This window comes from Podarcis gaigeae, assembly GCF_964106915.1.
Source record: "Podarcis gaigeae genome assembly, chromosome: 12".
Lineage (NCBI taxonomy): Eukaryota > Metazoa > Chordata > Lepidosauria > Squamata > Lacertidae > Podarcis > Podarcis gaigeae.
The window spans coordinates 46,788,685-46,807,540 of NC_139688.1; the positions used below are offsets into that span (position 1 = coordinate 46,788,685).

Genomic DNA, 18,856 nt, shown 5'->3' on the forward strand with positions numbered 1-18,856 from the left:
ACATACACACACACTCCAGGCAGTGTCATATGCCTACATTCATTTCATTCTCGCTGCTCAAACTTTATTATGATTACTATAAAACTAATAATTGGTATTTCACTTTCCATACCCAAATAATTTCATAAGCTAATTAACCGTTCCTCATTTCTTTTACCAGATGGGAGAGAGCTTGAAGGTGAGCCAGGAGGCAGAATTAAAATTTGAGCTTTGAACAAATTTTGATACACCATGCCCTCGTTTCTGAGAGACGAGAGGCATCTGGCAGTAAAAAGAAGAAGAAGTAAAAATAAAGTTTTACTTAACCTTTTATAGAGCCCACGGTTTCTCTTTTTGGAAATATCTTAGTGTTTTTCTAGATCACTGAAAATGGGATTGTGTCATCGTAGAGTCTCCTCAGTGAACCAGGACAAACATGCAAGACAAACTGGATGATCGTATGAACTGAAATAATAAAAATGTAATGGAAGTTTAAAAATGGGGGGGGGGGGGTTTAGTCACACAAAGAGTGAAGAAGTTTCCACCTGAAGACAAAAAAATACCAGCTGGAAAGTATTGAGGAACGAGAGTTGGTGGTTGTCAACCAAGTCTCACAAGGCAAAATGTCATAGGTAAAGGGACCCCTGACCATTAGGTCCAGTTGCGGACAACTCTGGGGTTGCAGCGCTCATCTTGCTTTATTGGCCGAGGGAGCTTCCGGGTCATGTGGCCAGCATGACTAAGCCGCTTCTGGCGAACCAGAGCAGCGCACGGAAATACCTTCCTGCCAGAGCTGTACCTATTTATCTACTTGCACTTTGAGGTGCTTTTGAATTGCTAGGTTGGCAGGAGCAGGGACCGAGCAACGGGAGCTCACCCTGTTGCAGGGATTCAAACTGCCACCTTCTGATCGGCAAGACCTAGGCTCTGAGGTTTAACCCACAGCACCACCCGCGTCCCCTAAAGATGTCATAAGCAAGGCCTTATCTGAAGATTGTAGCATATGGATATACAGTGGTACCTCGGGTTACATACGCTTCAGGTTACAGACTCCACTAACCCAGAAATAGTACTTCAGGTTAAGAACTTTGCTCAGGATGAGAACAGAAATCGTCCTCTGGCGGCAGCAGGAGGCCCCATTAGCTAAATTGGTCTTCAGGTTAAGAACAGTTTCAGGTTAAGAACGGACCTCCAGAACGAATTAAGTACTTAATCCGAGGTACCATTGTGTGTGTGTGTGTGTGTATATACACCCACCCACCTTTTGCAGCCAGGAGGTAGTGCACTTTGAATTTTGAGAGAGTGCTGGAGGTGCCAGTCACAAAACCATAACATAACACTAAATGCCTGCCATGGGGGCAGGAGGAGGAGATGTAGAAACCCTTGACTCTGTATCAACCTGACCTCTATCTCCCTCCTCTTGCACCTGTTCTTATCTCTCCAATCCCGCAGCTTCTCCTGCCTCTGACTCCCCTCTCCTGGAAGTTACAGGCTTCTGCCAGATCACTGATCACTTCTTCCCAGTCAGTCAGTCAGTCAGTCAGTCTGTCAGTCTCTAGCCCCACTTCTCCTACTGCCCACTCATCAGTACCCAGCCACCACTCCTCTGTGCCCAGCATTTGGGCACATAGGTCAACTCTCAGTTTCTCATTTTCCCAGTCTTAAGTTCAGTACCCCATGTCTCTACATCAGTTTGCTTTCCTAAAAAAAGTAAAAAGGGGTCCTCGTGAAAATTTATCAGCATTTTTGTTTGAATTTCTCCTTACACTTTTTTGCATGTGATTTTTCCCGATAGAAACAGCTTTGCAAAGCAATCCCCCCTACTAAAATGCATCTTTGTATGTTACTGTTGTAAATATATGCATTTGCAGGCACGCTTTAACCTGGGTATTTGCATTTTTGTATACATTTCATGGGTGGAAAACTGCATTGCAAAATTTGGAGGAGTACGAGTCTGTTTTGCTCCGAATGTTTTTTCGGAAAGTGCTAATTAGCTACGCTCCCCATTAAACATGAAATTTATCTCCCTTGTGAAAAAGGGTGTCTGCTTGCACAAACTGAGTCAAGTCAATTTTTTGCAGCTCCTCCTCTGCCTACTGCAGCCCTCCATGTCATATCTCATTCTACTGTAGAGCGTCTCCCAATCCCCAGGAGCTGGATGGGGTGGATAGGTGAAAATCAGGTTCCCCAACATTTGTGAGTGGATGCACTTTAAAGTAAGGAAGAGCCAACAGTGGACACAACCCACAAAGTGTTATCCAGTCTGGGCACATCACGCTAGGTTTATGGGCAACTGATTCCCTCCCTTGAATTGAATCAGAAACTTCCATTTCCCCACTCATATTTCCATTGTACTCAAAAGAGCTACGTGGAAACTTCAGCTGTGTGAGCTATGAGATTATTTTCTCTTTGGCGTCTAATGCAATGCCACCCAATTGCCCTGGTCAGCACAGATCCAGATTCAAAGAGCATTTGTTTAACATTTTTGCATAGAGGCAACCTGCCCTCAAAGGGATGGCTTGATCATGATGTCTTTTAAAATGATCCTGAAAGGACCACACATTTGCTTTTATTTATCAGAGAGGTTCTTTCCAGCCAAAAATGATGTGCTTACAAAGGATGTGCAGAGCATCTTCAGAGCACCCAGCATGATGCCACAAAAGCTCTCATTAGCTCTTCAAATTAGCAGGTACATCATACCATGGCTTTTTGTTCGCAAACCCATGCTTAGCGTCTTGGCTCCCTCCCCTATCAAACAGCCTTTCAGATCACAGCTGCAGCTCATTGTCTGCACCCAACTTGAACTCAATGGAAACATAATTAAATTGAAAACAAAAAGAGAGTGGGCTGACTTAGGAGTAACTCTAGAACTCTGCACCTGTGTTCGGAGAAAAACTGTCAGGAAAAAAAGCAGATCCTTAATGCGGTTAAGGCTCCCATCAAATTATGGGGCCTATTTTCTTCTGTGGATATTGCAATAATTGTGTGTGCACGCGCACGTTTTAAAAACAACTGGAATCATGCTAATAATTTTTAAGCAACAAGACTTCTGCACAAAGGATGAACCCTGTTCAGCCAAAGTTAGGGATGACTAAGTTCATTTTGGCAAAAGTGTTTTACGGGGCAATCCTATGCCTATCTCCCCAGATGTAAATCCCATTGGGTTCAATGTGACTTATGCCCAGGTAAGGATGGGGAAGAAATTAGATTCCGCTTGCATTTTAAGGTGATCTTACCAGATTTGCACTTTAGGCATGCAGTTGTTCAAGCAATGTGTACAAAAAAGCACCTATTTGGATAAAGTGTGCCTCTAAATGCATACATTAGTGAAAGCAACATACAGAAATGCATTGTCAAAAGTGAGTACAAAAATACATTTATTAGGAGAAATACAGACGGAAATGAAAAAGAATTTCTATTAGCATTTTTTTAAATCACCAATTGCTGCAGAAATGTGGAGAACTGAATTTAAGAATGGAAAAATGTACAACTGAAAGAACCGAAAATTGAAAGATGCGCTCATCCCTACTCCCAGCTTGATCCATAGTGTCAGAGCCACCCGAGGTCCCAGCTCACAAGAGACCAAAGTCCAGTCCGGGTTATATAAAAAAGCTTTTATTGAAGAACATTCTTGGCTTTACATCCGAGCTCCGTGGCTCTACGTCTGTTACCCTTAGACCGCTGAAGTCCCCTCTGAGTCAGTCCCGCCTCTACACCAGTTTAAAAGGCTTGTGCTGGACCACCTCTTCCTCTCCTTTCTTTTCCGCAGGGTCTTTCTGCTCCCCTGTGTTCTCTCCCTCCGGGACTCCCCAGAGGCTGAATCCTCTGACGCCTGCTCCCCCCTCCTTCGCGCTTTGGGACCAGGCTCCTCCCCAGGACTCTCCTCACTTCCGCGCGCCTCCACATTTGAACTTGGCGCGCGTACGTTGCTCCTGACCTTCCTTTTGACAGTTACACTGCTCTCGGTACTACTCTCCGCCCCTTCCGGCAGGACGTCTTGCGCTGATCTCCTTCCCCCCTCTGCTCCCTGTTCTGCTGCTTCTGACACACTGGTAACTCCACCCCCTTCACTCCGTTCCGGCGGAGAAGCCGGTCCCGACTTCCAACTCCCACTGGGAGTTCCCCCTTCGTTCCCCTGCTCCTGACTGCTTCCCCCTCTAGCTCCCCTTGGCCTGACCAGGGGGGCTCCTCTTTGGGAGTCCTCCGATTCACTGGACGGACTCATGGACAACCTCGGGTCATTGTCATCCTCTTCCTCGTCGTCCTGGGATCCTTCCCCCTCGCTCTCTGTCTCCTCCCCCACCTGCGCCTCTCTCCCTGAACCCCTGACACATAGGTTTCACTGGAAACTACAGCCCAATCCTAAACAGAAATAAATCACACTAAGCTCAGTAGGACTAACTCCCAAGTAACTGTACACAGAATTTCAGGCTTAGTTGTGACAAATGTTACCCGGATTTGAGCCACCAGGTTTCCATATGTTTGTCTGCCCCTCGTTTTTCCTGGGCTTATGTTTTGGGGTGTCAGAGGGAATCTGATTTATCATATCCCAGCTACTATCATCAACGTAGTTTCTGGCAAGCAGAGAAGAATCTGAAGTATTATGCAAACAACTGTCCTGATTACTGATAGAAGTGGAAGGGCCTTGATAATGCCTTGGAAATGCTTGTTTAGCACAGGGACTGACTGAGCAGGCAGCAGGGTCCGCAAGGTTTGCGGGCCGGATTAACGAGCCTGGTGGGCCGTATCTGGCCTGCGGTCCTTAGTTTGACAACCTCTGGTTTAGGCATTGGAATTGACCCGACTATATCTGACTCCTGCCCGCCATGCAGGAAGTCCAGTAAGGGTCAACCACTGGTAGGGGGAGCCCTAACAGTGCAAACCAACTCAAGCTCCCCCAGGGTTCCTGACGGGGTCGTGGTATGGCCCTAGCCCCGCCCCAGGCTTCGGACAAGATCATAGCTGTCAACTTTCAGATTTGAAAATAAGGGATCAGCAGCCTCACCTGTCCCGGGGACAGTCTACGGGATATCTAACAATCCGGGATAGCAGCGGGAAACAGAGCTGGAATAAGGGAATTTCCCGCAAAAAAAAAGGGAAGGTTGACAGCTATGGACAAGATCCACACTCCCAGATTCCTTTAACGGAATACCCTTAAGCTTGGAGGGGCAGGTGATGGCCACACCTCCCCTCCCCATCACACGATCAACCAGTGCCTAACCAGCAAACCTTACAAAGTTGTGATGATTGCTATGAGGTAGGCGAAAACCAAATGGCCCTTGCTAATTTGCCGAGTGGAATAATTCCTATCAGGCCCCTCAATGGCGACCAACCAAGGCCCATAGCAAGGCCAATATCAAAACCTGCAAATTAGGGAGGGCGGGTGGGAGATTGAGGAAGTGAGCTGAGAGGAAGCTCTCCTGCTCAAGCCTCAGTTTAAATGGGGCCAGGCCACGCCTCCCCAGCCAGCGGATTGGCTGGCCGGATGATGTGGCCAGGAACCTCCGGGTGACGTGGGACTGTGTCCCCTGCCCACGGAGGGGAGTGGGTGGCCACTTGGTCCACCGTAACTCCTCCCTGCTGTGAAGCGGAGTGGATTTGCTACAGGAGCATGGAGAGTGAAAACAGGAAGAAGACCTCATTGCTGTTAGATAAATTTGAGAGACCACACCATATATTTAAAGCACACAACTTCCCCCAAGGAATCCTGGGAACTCTAGTTTGTTAAGGGTGCAGGTCATTGTAGTTCACAGGGTTCATTGAGGAAGCCACGAGCGTCAAATGTACTTTAAATGTGTGATGTACATGAAGTCCGCCTCAGAGTTTCTGAGATTTGGCAATTATGAAAAATATTTGCAGACTGGCCCAAGAGCGTGGTTTTCAACAAAACTAGAATAGTAAAGCAGAAATGCAAAGAATAAACATTTAGATGTACATGAATGTGAAATGATAAATACATAGAGACATGACTGCAGAACAGGGCTGAATCTGACTTCAGTGAATATAACACTTGCTGTCTATGCAATTGTTAGCATCTTGTAGGCAAAGAAATTCTGACACGCTGTCAGGTTTTAGCTGAACAAAAATAAGAATCATGCAAGCACCAGCATTTAAAACGTGCCATATGAACAAAAGTAGATAAAACACAAATAAAAGGCTTTTTACACATTTAAAAGCAATATTCACTATTTAAAATACACAGAACACAATATAATATCCAGAACAGTCATAAAACACTATGCACATTAATGCAGTGCACCTATAATAAATGCACACTTTGATTAAGGTAAGGTGTTAATGACTAATTTAAAACTTGAAATCTTTTTGTCTAATGTTTATTGAGGCTGCAATTCTGTATGTGTTTACTTGGGAGTGAGACCCATTAAAAACAATGGGACTTGCTTCTGAATATCCATGTATAGATTATGCTGCCACTCTCCCATGTGAACACAGCAAAAAAGGCATGATGTATGGGGGGAAACGGTACCTGGTTGTCTAATTTTGTCCTGTGTGTGGAAAAAAACTAAATATTTAGCACTGTGAAAGCTATCCATCTGCTGTCCATTTAAAAACCACTTACTGTAAACTGTATTTGGCAGCCACCCATGATGTAGTCTAAGAACGAATGCATCTTGTGAATCTGGAAGAGAAGAGAGCCAGAAATTCATATTTAAATGGCACGTTCTTAAATACTTCTTCATGTATTAAATGTGAAGAAGGCATTTATTTAGAGTGGGGGTGGGGGTGGGGGTGGGGCTTATTTTAGGCCAGATCCTTATTAATCCTCAACCCTATGGGCCAACTCTGACAACCTGACATTATTACTGGCCCTGGGACCTTAGGGTAAAGGGTTGGAAATAAATATATAAGCAACGGCCCCATGCTACATGTGGTAAGCAGCTATATGTGTTTTGATTGCACACAGGGAACAGAATGGGTTTCTGAAGATCAGCAGCAATCACATTCCTGAACAGCAACTGTCATTCCAGTGAAAACACTGATCTGCCTTGACTCTGCAACATCTGTTATGCTACCTCTGGGAGTCCCTTGCTATAATTAATTTCTGAGACATGTTTCAGTGTACTTTTTTACCTTATTTTAACATAGCAATGCCTACAAAATGCCTACAGTGAATTCAATTCCCTTTCATCAACTGGGCTTTTAACTTAGCTAAACACACACACACACATACACACACCGCCCTTCCAATTCTAAATATTGTGAATCTGTTCAAATGACAGCACCTTGCAGAGATTGAGAATGACAATGCCAGAGTTCTTGTAATTCTTCTTCTTTACTTTGTACTTGGGGTTTATGCACTCCCACTGTACCTGTGAAGACACAAACCGGGAGCATGAAAGCCGTTTCATGTAAGAATCTGAATAATTTATTCAAGTTGCATAATGTGTGCTCTGCCGATGAAAACAGAAATCACATGAAACAGACCAAAGCTAAAGACATTTCTAAACATCAGCCAATCAGGGGGGAATTATCCTTTATCTGAGACCTTCTGCAAAGTAAAACACCTGCATGTCAATTTATTTTTTTTACAAGTGCCATTGCAAACACTGATTTGGCATGCACCTCTGCAAGCTATTCAAACATTAGGCTAACTCTGATGCCTTGCTGGAGCAGAATGAAGGTCCATCATGTATAGGGATTCCCCAAGCCCTGCTGTAGACCAAATGGAAAGGCAGAGCCTGTGTAAATGCTTCAATAAGACAACCCATTGCCACCAGCTGTACTTTGAAGTGTGAGCCAGGTTTGTATAAATTTCTAAATATATAAAATGCATACACAAAAATACAGCTATGGCTATTTAAGCTGCCATGCACTGCCTCAGTGAAAGTGCTTTAGTCCCCTAACCAGTCAAGCCAGAATGCTTATTTTATCAATGTAGTCCTATTTAAGTCAATGCAAATCTGTTTTTCAGTCTAGCACGTATATATGGACAGAACATACATCTCCTTGATGTTATTATGCTTCAGTGTTTATAATCCATTAGTGGGTCTCATTTGCTTCCATAAACTATTAAACTGTGTTATGCTGTTTAAAAAACTCAGCCACTTACCCCAGGGTAAAGCCATTAGTGCTGGAGTCACAAATTGCTTAAAGGGACAATTTGCACTTAGCTGGCTTTACTCCCATTGAAGTTAAGGAATTAAACACATTTTCTGCAAACACAGGCATTCTAAGGGATTGGAATACACCGGCTATGGGTATGTTGAAACAAAATAAAAGAAAAATTCCTTCCAGTAGCACGTTAGAGACCAACTAAGTTTGTTATTGGTATGAGCTTTCGTGTGCATGCACACTTCTTCAGATATGGGTATGTTGTTGGACTACAACTCCTATCATCTCTGACCATTGGATGCTGATGGGAGTTGGGTGTCCAACAACATCCAGTGAGGCACAGGTGCTCCAGACCTGCGCATAAACCAAAGGGAATGGCTGGGCCAGTGTAAATGCGTCCATAAGACAACTCCTTGGTCCTTGGCCATCAATTTTACTCTGCTCTGCCAACCAATCCTGTGGCCTCACTGCCCACATGGGAGATTCCACTCTGCACACTAAGCTGCAGATGGGACATGTTGCCCCTCTCTTTTCAAGTGTCCACAACATGTGGTCCGAATATGATGCTGTTCTAAAATGAGTCACCACCTCATCTGCAGGACACAATAACTAGTATGTAATATATAAGCAGTGCTGTTGCAAATAAATATCACACATCTTTTCCTTTTCTTCTGCTGGTGCTCTTTGGATTTTCATCTTTTGGTCATCTGAGCCACTCAGGCTGCTGTGTATAAAGTAAAGGGGATGAGTCCGCCTATCGGGACGAGGTGGAGCGGCTTTGTGCTTGGTGTGGAGAGAACAATCTGGCTCTTAATACGACTAAGACCAAGGAACTGGTGGTGGATTACAGGAAAAAAAAGGCGGACATTCAGCCCTTGTATATCAACGGGGAACGGGTGGAGAGGGTGGCGGAATTCAGGTTTTTGGGAGTGACTATCGATCAGGGCATGACTTGGAGCGCAAATACCACTGCTCTGGTGAAGAAGGCCCAGCAGAGAATTTATTTCCTCAGACTTTTAAAGAAGAACAATCTGAGTGAGAGACTGCTGGTGTCCTTCTACCGAGGCTCCATAGAGAGCATTTTCACATACTGTATTTGTGCCTGGTTCTCCAGCTGTACAGCTAGGAAGAGGAAGGTGCTCCAGAAGGTCATAACCACAGCCCAAAGGATTATTGGTCATCCCCTCCCATCTTTGGAAGAACTGTACGGTTCCCGTTGTCTTAGGAAAGCAAACAATATCCTGCAGGATGCATCTCACCCGGGACACAGTCTGTTTGTACTACTGCCTTCTGGCAGGAGATACAGAAACATCAAGTCAAGGACAAATAGACTGAAAAATAGTTTCTATCCAAGAGCTGTGGCCTTCTTAAATGCAGTAACTCGATAGTGTGACCTGGGAGTTTGATGGGTGTGGGTGTGGGTGTGGCTGGAATGTGGTTTGTTTGGTTGTTGTTGTTGTGTTGCTTTTGTTGTTTTTAAGGGATGGCATCCAATTTCGTTGCACTTGTGCAATGTTGCACTTGTGTAATGACAATAAAGAATCTATCTATCTATCTATCTAAAGGTAAAGGGACCCCTGATCATTAGGTCCAGTCATGGCTGACTCTGGGGTTGCGGCGCTCATCTCACTTTATTGGTCGAGGGAGCTGGCGTACAGCTTCCGGGTCATCTGGCCAGCATGACTAACCATGGCAAACCAGAGCAGTGCATGGAAACGCCGTTTACCTTCCCGCCGGAGTGGTACCTATTTATCTACTTGCACTTTGACGTACTTTCGAACTGCTAGGTGGTAGGAGCAGGGACCGAGCAACTGGAGCTCACCCCATCGCGGGGATTCGAACAGCGGCCTTCTGATCGGCAAGTCCTAGGTTCTGTGGTTTAACCCACAGCGCCACCCGTGTCCCCCACTCAGGCTGCTGTTTTGAGTGTATAGCACCCAGCTAAAGGTTAAAACATGCTCTTTTTAAAACACTGCTGTCTTTGATCCTGCAGATGGATCTGATAACTAAACAAATTTAACAAGAGGGACATTTCCATACTCTGCCTGGCCCAGATAGCTGAACGTGGCCCAGCTTCCCTAGGAATTCAAATTATTCATCTTGTGAATTAATTCTCTTTTCTAGTCGAGGTAACAGACAGGACCACATGTTTCTGGGAATTTTTCCAACATCTTCATTTATTTATTTTGCTTTCTGATCTCTGGAGTACTTGCTCAAGTTCAGCCCCTCCTTTCAGATCTGATATACTGTATCTTAATTGATGGTTTACCAAAATGCTGGTGGGAAGCAAATTTGACAGGGATGTACTAGTCTAATAGTTCATATCTGCCCAGATGTCAGACCTTAGGGTGAAGGGTGAGGACAACAACAACAGCAACAGCAGCAACAACAACAACAAGCAGTCCTGTGTGCAATGTGGACACCCATTTGCACAACACTTGCTTATGTCAATTTATTCAAACAGATGCAAATTTAGAAGTAATTACTAACATCAGATTTAATTTTTACAGTTTAAATAGAAATACAGCACATCTCACCATAGTAGGAGAGATTATGATCAGGTCTGCTTGGTTGCTGGCCAGCTGCTAACTGATGATGGGAAACGTCTTTTTTAAACATTTTATTTATAATTTTCAGTTTTATACATTTCAATAATTGTACAATCATTTTAACATTTTGAAACTTGTCTTCCTTCCCCCTCTTCCTGCGGTTCCTCAAATTAATTTTTAATATTTTTTGCATGTCCAAATTAACTTAATTGGCTCATTTATTAATCTACTTTAAATATATATACTCATATAAAACCGCAGGTTATTACAATAATCCTGCCAATGTTCTTATCTGTTTACAGTTTGTAAATATTCCATAAACCATTCCCATTCTTTTATAAAAATGTTTGTTGTTTTGATTTCTTATTATTCCGGTAAGTTTTGCCATTTCTGCATATTCCATAAGTTTTTGTATCCTTTCTTCATTTGCTGGGACTTCTTTCCATTTCTGGGCAGGTAACACTCTTGCAGTTGTAGTCGCACACATTAATAAATTTCTGTACAGTTTGGGTAGTTCTGGGAAACTTCTAAGCCCCTCCTGCTCTCCCTTCTTATGGTTTCATCTCTTTAAACTGGACTAGGACTGGAGTGGACAAACCTTCAAACAGAGAACTGTAAATTAAGAAATACGGGAACCCCAGTGCTTTAGTCAGATTCAGCTGGTCACCTTTTGAACATGGCATGGGAGATGACGGAGGTATCTATCACCTTGTCCTTTGCCTCAGGCAGCAAAATGCATTGAGCCAGTGCTGTGTATGAAATTAAGACTCCCAGGATTTGTCAAGCCTTCTTTCCAGGCACCACTGCACTCATTTTACAAACACAAATGGGAAGCCTAGAGATTCCTTACATTCAGCGTCTTCTTCAGTAATAAAGCAGACAAATTTTGGAGTTGGAAGCCCTACCAGATCAATTTTATGATGTCAGCTAATGAGTCATTTTGTTATTAAACATGAGATTGTTCACATTTTATTTTTATTTTTTTGGAAATTAGAATTTTATGTACGAAAGTGACATAGCATTTGGATGCCCTGTGGAAATAATTTAGAAGACATGTTTAAATGTTTAGGATATTTCTGGGGTTTTTACAGTTTTTTAACTGCAATGAATTGAAAGTCCAAGAGTCCTTATTTTATATGTACCACATAACAACAACAACAACAACCTCTAAGAAATGCAAGGCTATTGTATTGTTATATTGCCTGCCTCAGAAATCTAGAAGTGTTGGCTTCAGATACATGAATTTTTCAGATACATGAAAACTACCGTATTTTTTGTCCCATAGGACGCACCTAGTTTTTTGGGGGGGAAATAAAGGGAAAAAAAATTCCCCTTTATTTCCCCCCCAAAACCAGGTCGGGGAACAGCGGTATGGCGGCGCTGCGCCTCCCCGCTGTCCCCCGAGCTTGTGGGGTGGCTGATGTCTGCCCGGCGTGAGGGGCGCTCTGCTTCAGGGCGTTCCGTGCGCAGGGTGGCAGGCTGCTATCCGCAGCATGGGGAGCCCTACGGGAACTCCCGCGGGCTCCCCAGGCTTGCTGATAGCTTCCTGAAGCCTGGAGAGCGAGAGGGGTCGGTGCGACCAACCCCTCTCGCTCTCCAAGCTTCAGCGAAAGCCTGTATTCGCCCCATAGGACGCACACAGATTTCCCCTTCATTTTTGGAGGGGAAAAGGTGCGTCCTACAGGGCAAAAAATATGGTTTTTCCTCCATAATTAAAATAGGTGTCGTGTAGGAAGTATTATCCTGTTTAGGCTGAAATCCAGCACATACTTACCTGGTAGCTAGTCCCATTCAACTCAATGGGACTGACCACTGAGTAGCCATGCACAGGATTTCACTGTTAATATAGAAATTACATCTTGTTGTGACACCTCAAATCAGGCTTCCTCAGCCCTCCAGATATTTTGAGACTACAATTCCCATCATCCCTGACTGCTGGTCCGGCTAGCTAGGGATCATGCGAGTTGTAGGCCAAAAACATCTGGAGGGCCGAGGTTGAGGAAGCCTGCCTCAAATGTTCCTTCACAACTTGTTTTTGAACTTCCAGAGATTAGACACTGTTCGTACGACTAGACTTTAACATACTAATAATTATAAACTATCATAGTTAAATAACATCCTCACCTTCTGGAAATTTCCATGGAGATTGCAAATGTTAGAGGTTTTCTCAAAAACCATCTACTTGTTGTTTTTTTTCCCTGTCACAGAAACAGATTTTCACTTATATAATATTCCCATTGCTAACTGTCCAGGTGCACCTTCTTTTTAAGGCCATTTTTAAACCCCTCTGGCTTCCTTGAGCTGAGCAGAGGGATTTCCTTGGCACCTTCGGCTGCCTTTATCAAAATTTATAATCCAATTACGTGCATGATGTACTGACATGTGTGCCATAGGGTTTTGTGTGGGTGGGTGGAACTGAAGGTAGTCGCCAAACATAAAGGTGGAGAAGTTCAGATTTCTTAATAAAAAATAACCGAAACAACAAATGATTCCAACATTACACACTCCTCAGAAATGATTGTCGTTTCTCATTTTCAACAACAAAATAATGCAATGAGAGCCTGCTTAATCAGGCCCATGACCCATCTAGTCTAGCACCCTGCCCACAGTGTGCTAGACAAGACTGGTGACTGGGAATGGCCTCCAGGACCACATAACACCAGTCCTGGGAGATCTGCATTGGCTCCCAGTACGTTTCTGAGCACAATTCAAAGTGTTGGTGCTGACCTTTAAAGCCCTAAATGGCCTCGGTCCAGTATACCTGAAGGAGCGTCTCCACCCCTATCATTCAGCCCGGACACTGAGATCCAGCGCCGAGGGCCTTCTGGCGGTTCCCTTGCTGCGAGAAGTTAGGTTACAGGGAACCAGACAGAGGGCCTTCTCGGTAGTGGCACCCGTCAGATGTCAAGGAAATAAGCAGCTATCTTCTCTTTAAAAGACATCCGAAGGCAGCCCTGTTTAGGGAAGTTTTTAATATTTAATGCTGTATTATTTTTAACACTCGATTGGGAGCCGCCCAGAGTGGCTGGGGGTACTCAGCCAGATGGGTGGAGTATAAATAAATTATTATTATTATTATTATGTCTAATTCTATTTTAAAGCCACCCAAGTTGGTGGCCATTACTGCCCTCTGTGGGATCCAGTTCCAGAGTTGCGCTGTGTGAAGCGCTTTATCTGTCCTGAATGTTCCAACGCTCAGCTTCATCTAGCATCATGTCAGGGAACTGCCATCGGAAAGGCAGGCGGTGGAAGGGCTCTCAGATGCTAAGAGAGACGCAGCAGCAGAGGAAGGCACCAGCAGGGGGAGGGAAAGAGCTCAGAGAGAAAGTGAGTCGGAGGGAGGGCTCCGAGAGACTGCCAGCGAAAACAGTGGAGAAGTCTCAGGACCCCCCATAGGTACACCCACTCCTCGCCGGAAACTGTCTCGCCGAGAATCCCGAAGACGTGTTTCCGTTAAGGAACTTTTATGTTGGAGCAGATTCCGCAAACGCCCACTGTCGGATTCTGCTAGCGATTGAGGGAGTCATGTTTAAGGGGGCTCCGCTTAAGGCAGAGTTTGAGGAACATGCCCAAGCTCTGAGGGACTAAGCTTTAACGCACAAGTAGCTCATCATCCCATCATTAGTTCAAATTTGTGTAGATAGAGCTGATTCCGAGAAGTGGTTTTGTCACAGAGTTGCTTATGCCGTCTTTATTGAAGCTTTTACTTCAGAACTCAGTTTGTTTCATCTAACACAGCAGAAGCTTATGAAAGCAGAGGAAGGTTTCTACACCCTACTTAATAAAAAGTGTTACTTACTTCCTGTCCTATTTTTCTAGAGAAACAGGTGCCGGAACTCAGCATGAAAGCCTCCTCTGTTCTCTTATGACGACTACGGTGCCCACCTGAGAGGGGCCGGAACTGAGTTCCAGCAAGTTCCAGCTGAAAGAAAAGCCCTGCTTTCTTCTTATTGTATTGTTCTTCTGTTGCAGGCACCCCCAAACTCAGCCATCCAGCTGTTTTGGGACTACAACTCCCATCATCCCTGACCACTGGTCCTGTTCGCTAGGGATGGTGGGAGTTGTATTCCCAAAATGGCTGGAGGGCCGGGTTTGGGGATGCCTGTTCTATTGCATAGAGCAGGTATTATGAATGAAAGCTTCAAAGAAGCAACCAGGTGTTGGGAGATGCAAGTCTTGGAAAACTGGCTAAGCTGTTGAGCTCAGAAGATTCTTTTGGCTGACTATGATCTTCGGGGGCAGGGGGGGCAACAGAGAAACCTATGAGGGTGCATAAAACGTACCGATGTGAGTAAACTAAAGAGCAGCAAGGAAACACATCTGCTCAGAAGCTCCCTTCAGTGTGGTTAATTTAGGCCAGTGGTTCTCAACCTGTGGGTCCTCAGATGTTGTTGGACTACAACTCCCATCATCCCTGAGCTCTGGCCTTCCTAGCTAGGGATGGTGGGAGTTGTGGTTCAACAACATCTGGGGACCCAAGGTTGAGAAAGGCTGATTTAGGCAGTAGAGAATGAGTAGAAATATTATCTCAATTAGCTCACCTGGCCTTTATCAGTAGTCTTCAGGCACTTTGGTACTGGAACTAACCTTCAAGCCAAGCATGCATTTTGGGACCCATTCCTGAATATGTTATGATATGCTATCTGCCTGGTGTGTTGTGCTGCTAATGCAGCCCACCTTAGGTCATGGCAAGACTCAATGGTGAGTCTCAACTCAACGTAGTGGCCTAAAGAGTCAGAATGAGGATTAGACCCCTCCAAAATGTTTTCATTCTAGGGGAGTAGGGGGAAAACCAGAATGAGTGGTGTTAAGTTGTGGGCGAACATATCAGACGACACAGCGATTCTTCCAAAGCAGCTCTTTATTTGTAAGGTGGAACAGAACTGAACTGAGGAGCTCAGTCAGCCTGCTTATATAGAGCTCCACTAGAATGCAACAGTAAGCATTTTCTGTAACTAGCCAATCACTGAACGTCACTTTCGATCCTTCATTTACATACAAACTATCCAATCACTAAACGTCACTTTCGATCCTTCATTTGCATAACTATCTACAGTATCCCCCTGCTGGCCCAGGGTGAGAACTTCAGTACATAACAAGTGTGATGGAGGGGAGAAGCACTCCATTCACCCATGAAGCATCAGTGTCACTACTACAGAGAAACAAAAGAATGTGCAATGGCACACTGGATCGGAAGTCTTAATATCCTTCCCACAAGCAAACTGCCAGCTTTCTAGATCTAAAGGTTGCTAATAAGTTGACCTGATAAAGTGGGAGGTCATCTACCCAGGGAGGAATAAGAAGTTTTCTCAGAAATTCCAATTAAAGTCTAGCTCAGCTCTGGTTCCCACTGAAACCACCGGTGACATTTTAACACAGCACAGATGCAGGAGGCAAAAAAGCAATCTGTAAGGCGGAGGTGGTGAGAACAACTGTATTATTTTCTATAGAAGAATCCGTCTGAAATAAACAACATATGACTACTTGTTAAGATGTCCTTTAGGTCCGAAATGTGATGACAGGTGGGCATGGTTAAAGCCTGAGGAGGAAGAATGAGAATTGGGAAGAATGAGACACGGTCGCCAGCCGCAGCTAGCCCCCCAACCCAACTGAACAATCAGTCCGGGGGGGGGGGGGGAATTCCTGTCAGCTTCCTCCTCTTTAGCCTCAGTGTTGTTCCTTGAAACTCAGCAGGGAGGCTGGGAGCAAACCTAGAATAAACCAGTTCTGTCTGTCATTGGCTATGACTCCACTTCCTGTTGGCCTCTCTTGCCTTCTGCCATACCAGTCTCAATGGCCACCAGCCGCCACTGGATAAAGCGCTTATCCACACAACTGTTCTGCATGAGCCCTGTCACATATTTGCCATATAGCTTGCTTTTTCATGTAAAGGTTTGGTGTTAAATTGGCTCCTTGCATCTAGTCCCGGGGCAGTTTGAGTATCAGATTTGCTCTGGACCCCATATATTTTCTCAGCCACCCTGGTTGCAGACAGGCCTTGCTGCCTTAGTGTTATTTCCAGCCCTACTACAAACAAAATGGTTTACATGGTTTTGTAAGAAGACTAGTCCTCCTGTAAACAATTAGCTCATTTCGTAGTCTAATAAAATAGAAGTCTAGAGTTTTTAGTGTGCATTCTAATTGCTTTTTGTCCACATTGTTGTCGTTTAGTCGTGCCCGACTCTTTGTGACCCCATGGACCAGAGCACGCCAGGCATTCCTGTCTTCCGCTGCCTCCCGCAGTTTGGTCAAACTTATGTTGGTAGCTTCGAGAACACTGGCCAACCATTTTGGCCTTCTCTTGTCCCCTTCTCCTTGTGCCCTCAATCTTTCCCAACATCAGGGTCTTTTCCAGGGAGTCTTCTCTTCTCATGAGGTGGCCAAAGTCTTGGAGCCTCAGCTTCACGATCTGTCCTTCCAGTGAGCACTCAGGGCTGATTTCCTTCAGAATGGATAGGTTTGATCTTCTTGCAGTACAGCCTTCTTTATGGTCCAGCTCTCACTTCCATACATCACTACTGAGAAACCATGGCTTTAACTATACGGACCTTTGTTGACAAGGTGATGTCTCTGCTTTTTAAGATGCTGTCTAGGTTTGTCATTGCTTTTCTCCCAAGAAGCAGGTGTCTTTTAATTTCGTGACTGCTGTCACCATCTGCAGTGATCATGGAGCCCAAGAAAGTAAAATCTCTCACTGCCTCCATTTCTTCCCCTTTTGTCCACATTACTTTTATGAAATTGTCTTAAGCACCTAAGGTGCTTCCAGACTGTCACTATTTTCTGGTGGGAATCAATAATATACTAGCAAATTCAGGCAGTACAATTAAAGCTTATTTCAGACCTTATGCGATAAGAAAAAGTGATGAGGAAATGCTCAGAAAAGTGTGAGCAGCACTTGTTTGACACAGTGTCATATAACATTCCAACAAGCAAATCAGATTGAATCTAATATAATCTAACTTCCCTGCAAACTTTGTGCAAACAAATCAGACAACCAACCATCTGGAATTCACCCTAGTGAAAAGATGGCTTGAATGCTCATATCACTGCAATAAAAGGCACTGCATGTTTGGCAAGGCAGCCCACACATTAAACTCTGCTGGCTATGGATTGAAAAGGTTAATCTTTTAATTCTGCTGTTGCTTTTAAACAGCACACATTCACCTGAGCTTACCTGTCTCCCTTCCAGGGCTCCTCGCATCTCCTTGAATGTTGAACTGAATTCTCCAATGAAGTCATGCTTGCCATTGGAATCCCAGTCCCAAACTATGCACTGAAAGAAAAAGAGAGAGAGGGGGGGAGAGAGAGAGAGAGAAATAATTCTTCCCCTTCCTTTAAAAAGATTTTTGGAGCTGATTTTAACCAAAACAATCCATATGCAGTGGTACCTCAGGTTACATACGCTTAAGGTTACAGACGCTTCAGGTTACAGAATCCGCTAACCCAGAAATTGTGCTTCAGGTTAAGAACTTTGCTTCAGGACGAGAACAGAAATCGTGCTCTGGCGGCGCGGCAGCAACGGGAGGCCCCATTAGCTAAAGTGGTGCTTCAGGTTAAGAACAGTTTCAGGTTAAGTACGGACCTCCGGAACGAATTAAGTACTTAACCTGAGGTACCATTGTACCCAGTTTGTGTGACATGGTAAGCCAAACTATAGCTTCGTAATACCTATGTGAATGTGTGGGCTCCCGGAGATATTACAATGGCTTTGCTCCTGCCTGGTCCTTTTTACTCATGGTTAAGCTCTCTCCTCACTAAACACAAGGCGGAGCCAAAGTTTGCACACAACAAGGAAAAAGACCATGGAAGAGCAAAGTTCCAGCAAGCTCCTCTCTTGGAGCCTACACGTTCAAATCGTCTTGTTAAGCCATAGTTGGCTTCCTGTGTCATAGGGCTGTTGGATAATTTTGTCAGGAATGGAACTGGGAATGGAAATTGCCACAATACACATGTTAATCCGAGGTCAGGAACAGAAATTGTGCATGTGAATAACAGCAGTATTTGCTATTGTATCCCCCCCCCCCCCAGTTCACAGACATTGCTGTAAATAATTATGCTACGTTCTGATTGCCCTTTAGGCTAGCCCCACATTTAAAAACAGGGTCACTAAAAAGATAATGTCTGTCTTAGGCTGCATCCCGTTTCCTTCATTTTTGAAGTGATTATGCAATACTTGAAAACTGAACTGTTTTTTAAACCAGATTTGGAAAGATAAAGTTTGGTTTGGTTTGGAAATGGGGGGTTGGATTGCCCCT

At 44.5% G+C, this 18,856-nt stretch overlaps 1 protein-coding gene across 5 annotated transcripts in view; it reads right to left on the reverse strand.

Moving 5' to 3' along the window:
- The window catches only part of CPNE4 (copine 4), a 276,677-nt gene that overhangs the window by 22,257 nt on the left and 235,564 nt on the right, over window positions 1-18,856 (reverse strand). For all 5 annotated transcript variants that reach the window (XM_083705875.1, XM_083705876.1, XM_083705873.1 and 2 more), the window contains 3 exons: window positions 17,776-17,874; window positions 7,224-7,310; window positions 6,560-6,619 (listed from right to left, as the gene is read on the reverse strand). In XM_083705875.1, the coding sequence (XP_083562001.1) occupies window positions 6,560-6,619; window positions 7,224-7,310; window positions 17,776-17,874 (246 nt within the window). The remainder of the gene's footprint in view (window positions 1-6,559; window positions 6,620-7,223; window positions 7,311-17,775; window positions 17,875-18,856) is intronic.